Genomic DNA, 13,322 nt, shown 5'->3' on the forward strand with positions numbered 1-13,322 from the left:
GCACTACAGAGGAAGGTCAAAGTGCTAGCTGATATTGCAAGTGAGATGGAAATGCCACCGCAGCCCAGAAAGCGCGAGGCAGTGTATGGGAACGAGGCGAGCGAGAGCAATTAGGCAGCGAAGAGATGGGTTTGCAAGCAGGGAGCTTGCCTGGCACCTTGACTGCAGAAAAGAAGGAAGAAGCAAGGTGGGAAGGAAGACCGATGGATCATCCTGTGCCTCTTTATAAGCAGCTCTCCCTGATGGGCTGCAGTTTTCCTAAGGTAACCACCTAACTGTTATTTTGAACGGCAATCCCTCATTCCATTTTTTTGCTACACAGATAAGAGGGAAATTGAATCTTTTGGTCAGGCCTTTGTAGGACAACCTCAAGCAATGTAACTGGATTACACCTCGCATTCACTTTTCAGCCTGTGGAAACCTAGAGCAGGCTTCTGCTCCAGGCTGAAGACACCTGGATCCAGGTGTTACAGTGATGGGAGCAGCCGCAGAGGACACCTGGGTATATCTTGCCTATAATCTTGTTCTGCCAGCAGAAAAGGCTGTAGGAAAGTTCTCTCTTAATTTTCAAACAACCTGCTAACAAAGTTTTGCTGTAGAAGAGTGTCTCTTTGATTCCAATAGTAAAATATTAATACTGCCTTAGATCTTTTTTCAGATTTATTTAGATTTGTTATTAGTACTATGACTAGCTGTAACAGTATCAATATTTTGAACAAACTTCATAAAAATAGTCATGGTATTATAATACATTAGCTCTTCTTTTAGGTTATGGATTGTGTCAAAGGGACGGTTTTTTACCCCATGACTGTTGCTGGAGCATTGCCAGAATGCACAGCACCATGAGAACACTTTTCTTAACTGTTATTCCACACTTAAAAAGTAGTAAGCCAATTTAATTGTTGTCTTTATAACAAAAATAATGCATATGACTATTTTAGGAACATCTTAAAATATAAAAAGCATATTAGCAAAAGTCCTAGTGCAATCAGAACAGATTATCACTAGGAGACAACTTCATTCTCCAAATGAAAAATTTTTTTTCGCATATTTTATGCTTGGAGTCAAATGTGTTGTAACTTAATCATCATTTGATCTTGAAGTTTTTGCAAGTAAAGTTTTCAATCACTTTTCTTCCTCCACCACCAAAGACAAGAAAGGTATTTTTCGTTAATGCTGAATACCGAGAAATGTTGAAGCATGCCTCGACAGAATGATTATCTATATACCCTGAAGTTTAAAGGAATTTAAATTTAAGATATTTTCTAGCTCTAATATTTGTATGTATACACCAGGTGAGCATTCATAGTTGTGATTTTAAAATTCTTTTAGAGTATCAAAAAATGGAAATATTGTGAAGAATTCATAAACAATAGCACCTGTATTTTCTTCACGATAAGGGAAGATGTTTATGACACTCTTTGAAATCAAGATGATAAAATTAAAGTAGACCTTTTATGTGTGGAATTTTGTGACAACATTAAAGGTCAAGTCCCAAAACATATTTGTGACAACTGGAAGAATAAGGTGATTATTAATAAGCAGAAACCCAGTTAAAATTCCTATGAAATATTTGGTCATCTTCAGAGTTGACACAAATCTCAGTGGCTGGTTACAAAAGTCTATGTTTTAGAGACCAGCTCTATGTTTTGTTTCTGCACTGTTTAGCATGGAGCCTCTTGCGATAATTTCGTATAAATAAGTAGTGCATCATTTACAAGCATACTCAAGTGACATTCTTCCTTCACACTTGAGAATAACGGCAGCAGCAGCATTACTAAGTGCCAGTTCTTCAAAATAATGCTCTGACTGGATGAAGTGGAAACTCTGTCGTGGACATAAGACTTACAGTTCCAGAACGGTGCTGTTTGCCAGTGGTTGTTGTCATGGGTAAAGCATGTCAGTCCAGGAAGGCTACACTCATCTCCTTTCTTCTGGCGCTTTTTCCCCTTTCGTTCCTTCTTCCTCCTCCGGTTCTCTTTGAACAGCTGCAGTTTGCCATCCACCTCCTGTGCTGCTTCTCTGTTCAGAGACAAATTTGGGCTCGGCTGACAGAGAACAGTCTCTGTTTGGTTAACAACAGCACTAACAGTTTTTACAACTTTCTGGCTTTCTTAAAGACAAAAGGATGAGAATGCACTCCTCTTGTAGCTCAGCTTCCACTCCAGCTGTTTTCACAAGGCATTCTCTTCAGTAAGCAAGAGAAGTGATGCACTGTTGCATTTAGGTTTAACTGGATCTTTTTAACAATTGTGAGGTCAATCAGCTTCTGAAGTAATGAATTTCATCTATTTTCTATCAATAGGTTTTAAAATTATTATCCATAAACTTCTATAAATCTGTCCAAAACTACTGAAGTTTTCTTGTGAGAGCTTGCTGTATGTGATCTTTTCTTTCCCTCGTCTCCTCCTTTCCCCTCTCCACAAAAAAAAAGCCCCAAACCCCCAAAATTAAATTTCTCCAGTCACCAAAGAGTCAGCTGAGAGAGTGAGAAGATAATAACAATCTTACTTGAAGGGATGAAGATGGCTCTTGAGTTTCTCTTGGGCCTTTATCCCTTTCTCTTTGTTGTAATAGCTACAGAGAAAATTATTAGGAATTATCAAGTCATTAAACAATTTTCAACAGAAAAATAAGCCAGGAAGATACCATCTTTGAAATTTTCTTAAGGAACTACACAGAATGACTTAGTATTTTCTCTTCATTTAAAGAAGTTACAGTTGTGTGAGTGATCCTATGCTAGTTTATAGGAAAACTACAGTTGGGTTCAAATATGTTAGTAGAGTACAAACATATTTAATCTTAAAATTTTAACATTTATCTCCTTTTGATTCACAGTATCTTCTACTCTTAAATGGGAACTACTTAAAATGGGTACCTACAGTGGTTATAAATATCAATAATCCTTGTGTTCTTTCTTTTCCATCTCAAAAAATTTGGAAAATGTGTAAGCCTTAGCAATTGGTGTAGCTTTCAGTGTTGAGTGCCATCTCTCTTACCTCTGTTTACTACAATCACATTCATCCGGTTTTCTTCTTTTTAAGTGTCCTCTAACTTCCCTCAAATTCTTAATTTTGTCTTGGAGAGCTTCAATCTGCGGAGAATATTTCCAAGTCAGGATTATTCTTTGAAAAGGTAGCAGTGCAAAAACTTCACTCAGATTTTAAAATACCTCTTACCTCCTTATCAATGTAAGCCTTGTGGTCCTTCCAGGCTCTTGCAGACTGGTACAGCTCCCTCTCACAGTGAATAGTGTCATTTGGGAGAATAAAACATCTGTAGGTATGAGTTTAACAAATAGGAAAAAGAAAGTCGGTGGTTTCCCAATCACAAACCCATTTCTTCTCATTCCTCTAACATTCCTAAATCAGTTTTTTATTATAGTCTGCTAAGAAATAAAGTCTACAACCTCTTCTCAAGTTGACTTTAAAATATTAATAGTTGCTTCAATCTGTTTTCTCTGCAAAATAAAAATAAATCCTCATCCATGACAGATGCTCTGGGCCTGCTAAGCCAAAAGGCAATGTCAGTGCCATCTTGGGGTTTCTTAATCCAGTCAGAAATGAAATTGAAACTGAAATAAAAATCTGTTCAAAATTTAAAGCCTCTTGTTAACAAACCATGCCATTTCATATTTCACCACTAGCTGCTGAGAAATACATTCCTCTTGCCAGACAAATGTGACTCATCTTCCAAGTATGCAAAGCAGTCAAGAACAAAACATAAGCCAATGGGCTGAAGATCAGTATAATCAATAAAGATCAATAAGAATCAAAGTTAGAGCAAGCAGTTCAAACAGGTCATTAAAAAAAAGCGGATAGAACACTCAAGTTAAAAAGGGGTGCAATGACAAACCCATTCATATCAGTGCTTGAAAAAACAGCTCTACCAAGAGCAAAAAAAACCCCACGTGGAAGGCTGAAGAGGTGGACTGAGACAGAAAGTCCAGCAGACTAGGCTTTCAAAGTCTCCATGTTGACAAGCAAAAATTCCTTAATTTGGGAAATATTCCAATTTTATAGACACAACCTTTCTTGGGTCCTATGTCATCAGAACCCTTCTTTCACTTTTAGATAAGAATAGCAGAAAGGAAGGTTTAGATACTTGTTTCTTCCCACGTCAGAATGCTTCGTGGGGAAATAATTTTTCCAGAAAACCATTTAAGGCTTTATTAATGCCATGGCTGGAAATTTTCAAGGTTAGAAAAATATAATTTTTGTTTATGTTTTCCTTTGTGTTTGAAAAGAAAACAGAGAAATGCCATTTACATTTAAAATACAATAAAAAGGTTAAAATTGAAGATTTTTGTTGCTGCATCTGCCTGGCTTTTCAGATCAATCATATTAGCTTTCTTAAATTAAAAAATACTTTGAGATTTTTTGCCTTTTTGTTCAGATTTCCAGGATGGAAAAGTGATTGCAGGTCTCTTTAGAGATAAACAGGTCTAAATGTATCTTTGCTGATGTTTGTGGCTGCAAACAACTAAGCATTAAGAATGATGATGTGACTGATCTAATCTGTCCTCATTTAGAGTGGGATTGCAGTTGTCTCAAATTTAGGCCTCTGTGCTAAGCTGGTAGCCTAGGCTTTATAAAGAACAGGAAGAGTGTCAGGTTCACAGGGCGATTAATTTGTCACAAGATGCATGTTTCGAATCAGAGGATGAATCTCCCTCTGGAGATGCCTACTCCTCAGAAATTAAACCTAAACTAGACGCCTCCCTTTAAAACACACATACTAAAGTTAAATGATTCCACCTACTAACAAATACAACTCAGGTTTATCTAAAAGTTACAATGATAATTTTAAGTTCTTAAATAATGTAACTATAAAATCATGAAAAATGGAGAGAGAGAGAATACAATTAGAAAATTAAGAAGATTTCATTTTAAGGAAAAAAAACCCACAGAAAAAGCAATCGTACTTGTGCGTGACTCTGACAGAGCTGGGTTGACCTATAGCGTCAGTGCCATCAGCAATCATTGCACCACCGGCAGCACCCTGGGTTTCCTCTGCTGTGTCTTCATTTCCAGCATTGTGACGCTTGGTGATACTTCTGGTCTTTAACACCTGCAGTTCTTCCTCTTCCAGATTTATGTCATATATTTCGCCTTCAAATTCCACAGACAAGGAGCGGGTTTGGCGAGTGTGAACAAATCGGGGTTTGTATTCTGAAGCAGAAGAAAGAAACATTCCCAGCTGCACATACGTATCTACACAACCCGTGCCACGAACACAAAGCATACTCCAAAGAGCAAAAGCGTTGTTCAGTAAAAACAGCTTATTTTTTCTGTGGTTTCACAGAAACTTATTTAATGATCTTTTGATATGTCGTGGCCCACACTTTCAAATGTAGCATGAAATTTCGATTGCTTCAAGGTCTACATTTCATGCTAGTCTGACCTTGTGCCACAGTTAGCATCTATATCTCCTGATAAAATCAGTAGCTCAGAAATCAGACATCTAGAAAAATACACTCAAAAAATCAGAGACCACAGGATTAGAAACTATTTTCTAAAATGAAACCATTCAGTACTGTGAAACAAGGTCACCAGGTGTAAATTGACACATGACAGAAGTTTGACTTGTGCTTTATAATAAAAATGACTTTTTAAAAGGATAACACCTTTTCCTTTTTAAACATAGGCATTAAAAGGGCAAGAACCCATCATATCTTAGTGTATATGTATCTCTACATATATATACAAGTATATATACTTTGACACACACATCATCCATATTTATGTGTACAATTCATAGACTACTGAAGACTTGCTGCGTTGTAGAGCTACAGTGAGATTTATTGTGTCGCTTTTACCTGTTGAAAGCTCTGAGCTCAGTAGTGTTACAGCTCTTTTAGTTACTGTCTTGGGGTTTTCAAGTACAACAGTGTGTGAGTCAGATGATTAACTAAGACAATTAACTACATGAGAGTTTTTCTAATGTGATGTACAAGAACACCCGTGTTCGGGCTCTGTCTGGAAGGCCTTACACAATTTACTTCTTTTGCTCAGCACACTTATCCCCAATCAGGTTGATAAAACCCACTGCCAATACCACACCAAAGCATGCTCTGTCTAGCAAAATCACATGTGCAGAGCCCTAGAAATACCTATTTCAGCTTGTAAAAATCAGTTGTAGAGCATTTCCATTTGTCACATCTGTGCTGAGCACACCTTTGTCGCCTAGCAGCTAATAATAATTCATGCAGCAGAATAAAACGGGAGCCGTACAAAAGTACTGCCTTTGGCAGGTAGTGTTGGTTCTACGGCGGTTTTTATGTCAGTGTCTTTGACAGACTCACACTGAACCCTTCCCACAAGAATCTTTTAGAAGTGCAGATAGTGACCCTCATTCAGCTCTTCATTCAAACCACTCTGTCCTTCTAAACTGCTTCAGTGGTTGCCTGCTGTCAGGTGAAAAAAACTTCCCAGTCAAGTCAATGAAGACATTCATCTTCCTGAAGAGAAAAAAAACTAGTTTCAAAGCATCTTTCTGATTTATAACCATGTTACCCTTTAATAAAATAGTGCACGAAGATTCATAGGGTCAGATGGGACAATTTCTGGCATTGTAACAGTCTCTGATGATACTATACTTGTTAATCAAGTCACTGAAAGAGTCTGGAATATATAAGCATCTCATCCAAGTGTCACAGAATCATAGAATCATAGGCTGGAAAAGACCTCTAAGATCATCAAGTCCAACCATCCACCCAACACCACCATTCCTACTAAACCATATCCCAAAGTGCCACATCTACACGTTTTTTAAACACCTCCAGGGATGGTGACTCCACTATGTCCTTGAGCAGCCTGTTCCAATGCCTGACCACTCTTTCAGTGAAGAAATTATCTAAAAACTGAAGCCTGAACTAGTCATTCCCTTAACAATGTCTCAGCATCACAAGTCTTTTTCTGCTCTACTCAGATGAGTGCTAAGGTGCATTTGGAGGAGGAGGAGAGAAGAGGAATAAGAATGTTGTAAAGGAGAAAAGCATAACAAATGGACTTTTTCTGATGCCCCCTTCAGAAGTTTTCCATACTGCCCTGCTTTCTCTCCCCAAGTCGCTTCGCCTCCAGTTGCAGTCCCCATTCAGCCCTTGCTGGTATGCTGGCAGCACCTTCTCTGCCCAAGGTACTTAGGCATCTCCCCTTGAAAATATCACTTCGGGGAACATTGCCCAGTTTGAAAATCACCCTGGCAGTCTGTGACACGTAGACTTCTCAGCAGCGGTCTGCCTGTACACGCTGTGAAGTTCCTTAGATCACACCAAACAAATGGAAGAAATTACATCAAAGCAGCATTTACTTTGAGCTATGAAACAACTCAAGACAGATAATATTGTGATTGAATATACAAAGAATACCAGGGATTGTTGTTCACACACAGAGTGAGGGAGGTTTTAAATCGGGAAATATTTTGAGTTATACTGACATTATTTTCTGATTTTATAGACACCTGTGCAGCATCTTCTAACCTGTGCATTTCTCACATGACTTCACCATCTTCCTATTTTAAAGCCCCATCTTTGTTTCACCCCCCAGTCCAGTATTCTAGATAGCAAGGAGGAGAATACAGCCAGGTCTCGAATAAACTCTCCAATCCAAGTCCGCTTGTGTTGCTACAGCTGCAGAACTCCACTCCCATCGCTGGGCAGACAGGCGAAACGACTCCTGCCACTTAAAGTAACGGCTGCTGTGCCTGGGCTGCTGGCGTAGGAAGCGTTAGCAGGAACAAGCCCGAGCAGCCCCGCTGCCCGGCGGCCCTCCCGCACGTTCCCTTCAGCGCAGGCTCCGCTAGAGGACACTGCAGCCCCACGCGTGTCCCGGCGGGGAGCCCGGCACGGCTCCAGCCCGGCCGCGGCCCCAGCCCCGTCGTGCCCCCGGTGTCGGGTGCCCTCGGGCTGCCGCCAAGCAGCCTGCCGACTCCCGCTTGCCAGGGGTGCAGCCCAATCACGGCAGGGGCCGAGCCGCGGGTGCTGCCGGGCTGTCGTGACTGGGCATCGCGATAGGTGGCCCCAGAGCATCACCACCACCGGCAGCGGAAAGACTTTCCCTCGCCGGGATCCGAAGGATAAACGCTCTCGTTCTTCTTATTGTTTTTACAGAGGTAATTAGGTAGGACAGGACTGCCAGTTGGGGATATATTCATTAGAGGTGACAACACGAGGATGCTGACAGACCAACGCTCTGCTAGCCACCCCCGCCCCCCCTTTCCCTCCCTTCCTTCCTTCAAGAGATCAGATCACACTTACTTTGCGCGTTAGGGCTTCTCAAGAACTGCCTTTGATTCTTCCTTTGGGTCCTGCTGTTCCGGTAATCGGCGTCCCCACAGCTGCAGCCTCTGTCTTTCCCGCTGTATCCCCGGGAGTGTATGCTGCGGGTCCTCTTTCTGATGGTGAGTATGTCGCCAGTTACCTTGCACTTGTGGATTCGCAGTTTGCCAGAAGCATCCTCCGTGCACTGCCACTTCTGTGAGGGAGAGAAGCGAAGACCATTTCCCAGCAGACTTCCAAACCCCTGCTACTTTCAGGTGGATTGTAACACAAGATGGGCAAATTTCTTTAAAAATTAAGCAGTCTTTTAAATAAAAAACTGAGAAGGGAAGTATTTTAAGGGACTAAATTCATTCACATTCTTCTCGACATCTCTCTTATGCTAGGCAAACATAAGATTGAATGAAATCACTACAAATCTGAATTAAAAAAAAACCCAGCCAAAACCAGATATATAAATCAAGAATACCTAGACTAAACACATCCCTGCAAGGAGTGAGTAAAAAGTCTTAATTTACTGAGTCACGGAGTACAGCTGTCAGGGCTGTTTTCACCATCTCTCTGGGTTGTTTTTTTTTTTTTTTAAAAACAAACTTTGCTTCTTCTTTGTTCTGTGACTTGGAATTTCTAACGTGATGCAGGGGAAAATAAAAAATCCCCACAGATGAAGAAGAACTAGTTCAATTTCAGGATTCCTTGGCAAAGAGAAGGACAAATTGTGGATGTGATTTCTAGAAAAATGCATAAACCACTAACAATACATAATTTATTTTCTTATCAGTGGTCAGAATTAGGACCTGCACCCTAAGAGATGCCCCTACAAACCATGCCACTCAGACCTGCAATCGTTGCTGGCTCTTTATAGGAGAAATGAGAAGCCTGAAAGTGTGTTATCCTCTGCCACCCCCCCTACACCCAGCAGGTGCAAGCAGGGGAAGAAGCTTAGGGACAGTAAACAAACAAATAAATTAGTTTGGATAAACTCCTTTGGATACCTAAGCCTTGAGATTTGTATCAAACTCGGGAGAAAAAGGTGCAGTCTGGAAGAATTATCTGTAAAAGGCATCATCCGAGTGCTGAATATTAGAGCAAGTGCAGGAGAATGAGAGGAAATAGAGTTTTTTGCAACTTGTCTGCACAGTATCTGTCTGACTTAATTATCAACATCACTGAACCGGATGGAACATTCCAGGTGGATTTTTCCAGTGGATCGCACAGTCGTCACATTTCGAATGAGAAAGCAACTGGGACTTCAATATTCTTTCCACACTGAACTGTCTTAAAAAAGCTAAATGCCTTTTTTTTTTTAAACATGGGTAGGTGCTGACAGATCAGAGCTCCTTTGCCCATGCGTGAAGCTTGCTATATATGGCTGCTGGGTTATAGCTGGCACTTGTAACTCTCTACAAAAACTAAGAAGCCTGTGAAAATTTTAAGTCGGTTGTAGTCTGAATAACAATAGGGAGAACTAGAAACAGCTATGTTTATTTATAATTTGAATACAACTATAAATGACTATTACCCAATGAGTTTTCTTCATTTATGCATCTTAAGCCACAATGACCAGACTCTGCATACAAAGCAATTAAGTTTGGCTGAATAGTGTAGAGAACAAAACTCAGTAATGTGATTGATAACTGGAACCTTGTAGTTGCAATTTCAGGTGAGTTTCTGTATAATGTGTCCTTTTGTGGTTCCCGTGACTGAATAGCATAGCTTTCTCTTGCCTCTTTAATAGTAGGAAGACAGCTAGATGCTGGTCCCAATTGAGTCCCCAACTTAATTTTTGAAATGGACACTAATATCAGAGCACACACATTTCTGTAAGTCTCTGCCATTAACTAACGGCTGCTCTGGACTATTTTGGAGGTGCTGTCAAGATGATGGAAGAAAGAAGAAAGAAAACTAAGCCTCAGGTATATTTGCTGACCCGATAACCCAAGGAGTGAGCTGACGTGGCTCTGAACCGCAGCACCGTGAGAGCATTCTCTGGCCTAACACATGGGCTGAGCTAAAAGATAGATCCCACGCTCTGAGACCTTGCCTGTGGGTTACCGTGACTTGGATCCCAGAACAGTCAACCATGTGTAAAAGGCCATAGACTTGCACAAGTCTGATGGCTACCTGAGAAATGACACTCGTGCCCAGACTTTCAGTGTAAACACACACCTGCAAGGGACAAGGTGACTTTCTATAAGAAGTGTCCAAGATCTGTAACCGTCTGCATAGTTCTGTTCTGCAATAGAATGAGCACTCTTCCTACTGCAGCAAGAGAATATTGTTACAGGATAAGAACTGACTGCACCACTGTGTTTCCTGTGTTTATTTGGTATATATTACATTTATAAACATATGGTGCTAGTTTTTAATGAGTCTCAAAAGCACCATTTTAAAATAAAACAAATATTCACTTTGTCTAATATTAATTATAGCAAGAGATTCCAGGAGTGGCTTCAATAGCCATTCAGATCACTTTTAACAATATTATGACTAACATTGAAACAAGACTCTCTGTGTCTAGCACAAGCCAATAATAGTTCTCTATTTAAAACAGGGATTAAATGTGATTCACTTCCCTTCTTTTTTTAAAATTTTACTTTAAAAAGTGTCATTATAAAGATGCTTCAGAGTTCTAAGATGGAATTTTTAGACTAACTTTCCTGAATCCCTGCCCATACTGGCGTAGTTGGGCACTGAGCATGCATTATTCAGTAAGTTATAATGGTCCTTCTGCTCATCTTCAACTCTATAAAATGCATTAATGCACATAAAAGAAGATTCTGCCCCTTCCCCTCCCCTGTTTTCTACCTTCCTTCCCACTGTGAATACTAAACTATTCTTTGAAGTCCAGGACTATTAGGTTTGGTTTCTGGATCCCCATTTCTCCATCAACCAAAAAAGCTTTGGCACATACTCAGACTAAATATGTCTTCATTAAATTTTAATTTGTATATGTTTTCTTATTTCCCCCATGTTTATCTTCCTTCTCACAGTGATGTTTCACAAGACACGTAAGCTGATCTAACAATTCACTGTTGCCATAGGAATATGGGATAGTCCTTGCTTCTGGCTGCACGCTGACTTATGGACCCCGGTGCTGATTTATTCTCTCATTAGTAGCAGAAAAGAGGATGAACTCAGAATTAAAAAGAAAAACAACTAATGGGAGAGGAGAAGCAGGACCCTTCCATGTGGCTGCAACAAGCTGTTATACCGTTTCAGATAGGTTGTGAAAGTTAACCTGTGCCAGCCTTTTTTCCTGTCATTGACTCATCTTGTTTTTCTTTCCTCTCGTTTCACCACCCACCCTCCAGCAATTATTTCCCTCTCACCTCAGCTCCTCAACTCCAGTTTTCCTTCCACCTCAATTTAACTTCAGAGGGGAAGTGAACAAAGAAGAGGATCCTTTGTACCCACACCCCCCACCTGAAGCCTGGTGGGACTGTCCCGCTGCCAGGGGCTTTACTGGTTTACAGCCGCCCCGAACCAAAGCGGGGTCTTTTCTGCACATGGGCTTGGGACCCTGGGTGGCTGCCCACTCCTCCCAAAGCCCCCCCTGCCCCTGGCAGCAAATTGCAGAGGCAGCTTAGGAGGGGTAAAAAGGACTGAGCATCCTATGCATAGCGGCTGAGGAGTTCGGGTTTGTCTAGTATGGAGAAAAGGATGCTGAGGGGTGACCTTATTGCTCTCTACAGCTTCCTGAGGAGGGGAGGTGGAGAGGGAGGTGCTGAGCTCTTCTCCCTGGGATCCAGTGACAGAACGTATGAGAATGATTCAAAGCTGCATCAGGAGAGATTCAGACTTAACATTAAGACGCATTTCTTTACTGAGAGGGGGGTTAAACCCTGGAACGGGCTTCCTAGAGAGGTGGTCGATGCCCCAAGCCTGTCAGTGTTTGAGAGCTGTTTGTCCAATGTCCTTAATAACAGGCTTCAACTTCTGGTCAGCTTTAAAGTGGTCAGACAGATGGACTCAATGATCATTGTAGGTCCCTTCCAACTGAACTATTCCATCCTATCCTATCCTATCCTATCCTATCCTATCCTATCCTATCCTATCCTATCCTATCCTATCCTATCCTATCCTACCCTTCAGAAGCTCGAGCTGCTTTAATCTCTGCCAAACTTGAAATTTAAAACATAAGTACATGTGCCTGTTTGTTGATGGGGAGGCAAGCATCGCACTGCAGCAGGACTGAAGCAGGAGCTTTTCCTCGGATGATGTCATTGGTATGATGCATTTTCTTCTGGGGGTAGAAGTTTGTCCTTATAAAGTCATTTCAAAGGCAAAGGGGACAAAATGGGCTGGTTAAAGGGTGTTGTTTGTACTTGGTGGCTTTTCTTTGTGCTGCTACTGGCACAGCTCCAGTTGCAACTTAGAGCTACATGAGCAAGACAACAGCAAATGACTTCATAACTACCTTGGGTCTCAGTTTCCTAGTATTAATCAGTTTGTGCCACAGCCTTAAAATTAAGTAAGTCTGTTTCATTACTGAATATAATTAAGGCATAAAAATATACATTCAGCATGAATCGTTGTGATGTGCTGCACTGTAAATAGCTACTTAAGCAGGATTTCAAATCAGCCTTGTTTACTCAATAGACTGTGAAAGCTTTGAGACAGTTGCTGCCCCCTAATATAGAGGGGAAGTTAATTAGACAATTCATGAAAGGTGTCTTAACGATAGGCAAGCTAAGGGTTGCTATGAAATGTAATTACCCATTATTTGCAGTAGACATTTCAGTGTTAAATATCTTGTCAGATTTTATCACAAAGCTACAAAACCCTGCAAAACATGCAATCGGAAATATAACACAGTGTCAATATTCTTACAGGTGCTTTTTCATTTTGGTAATGTATGACTGCCTTTAAGTATTATTGCCCAGCTTAGGGAATGTTAAGATAAGGCATGAAAAGGAAGCCTTTGTTAATTTAAACTTGTCCTCAAGATCTCACTTCATTGTTTTCCTGTTTCAAAAGGTATGATTTAATTTGAAAGCAGTGCAGAAGAAAATACCATCCTGGGCTGTGTATATGTGTACCA

At 40.7% G+C, this 13,322-nt stretch overlaps 1 protein-coding gene across 8 annotated transcripts in view; it reads right to left on the reverse strand.

Moving 5' to 3' along the window:
- SULF1 (sulfatase 1) overlaps positions 1–13,322 on the reverse strand; it is a 126,548-nt gene that overhangs the window by 9,557 nt on the left and 103,669 nt on the right. For all 8 annotated transcript variants that reach the window (XM_075416029.1, XM_009940498.2, XM_075416028.1 and 5 more), the window contains 6 exons: positions 8,258–8,474; positions 4,925–5,171; positions 3,180–3,276; positions 3,000–3,094; positions 2,512–2,577; positions 1,850–2,022 (listed from right to left, as the gene is read on the reverse strand). In XM_075416029.1, coding sequence (XP_075272144.1) covers positions 1,850–2,022; positions 2,512–2,577; positions 3,000–3,094; positions 3,180–3,276; positions 4,925–5,171; positions 8,258–8,474 — 895 coding nt within the window. The remainder of the gene's footprint in view (positions 1–1,849; positions 2,023–2,511; positions 2,578–2,999; positions 3,095–3,179; positions 3,277–4,924; positions 5,172–8,257; positions 8,475–13,322) is intronic.

The sequence above is a fragment of the Opisthocomus hoazin genome, chromosome 3, assembly GCF_030867145.1.
Source record: "Opisthocomus hoazin isolate bOpiHoa1 chromosome 3, bOpiHoa1.hap1, whole genome shotgun sequence".
Taxonomy (NCBI): Eukaryota; Metazoa; Chordata; class Aves; order Opisthocomiformes; family Opisthocomidae; genus Opisthocomus; species Opisthocomus hoazin.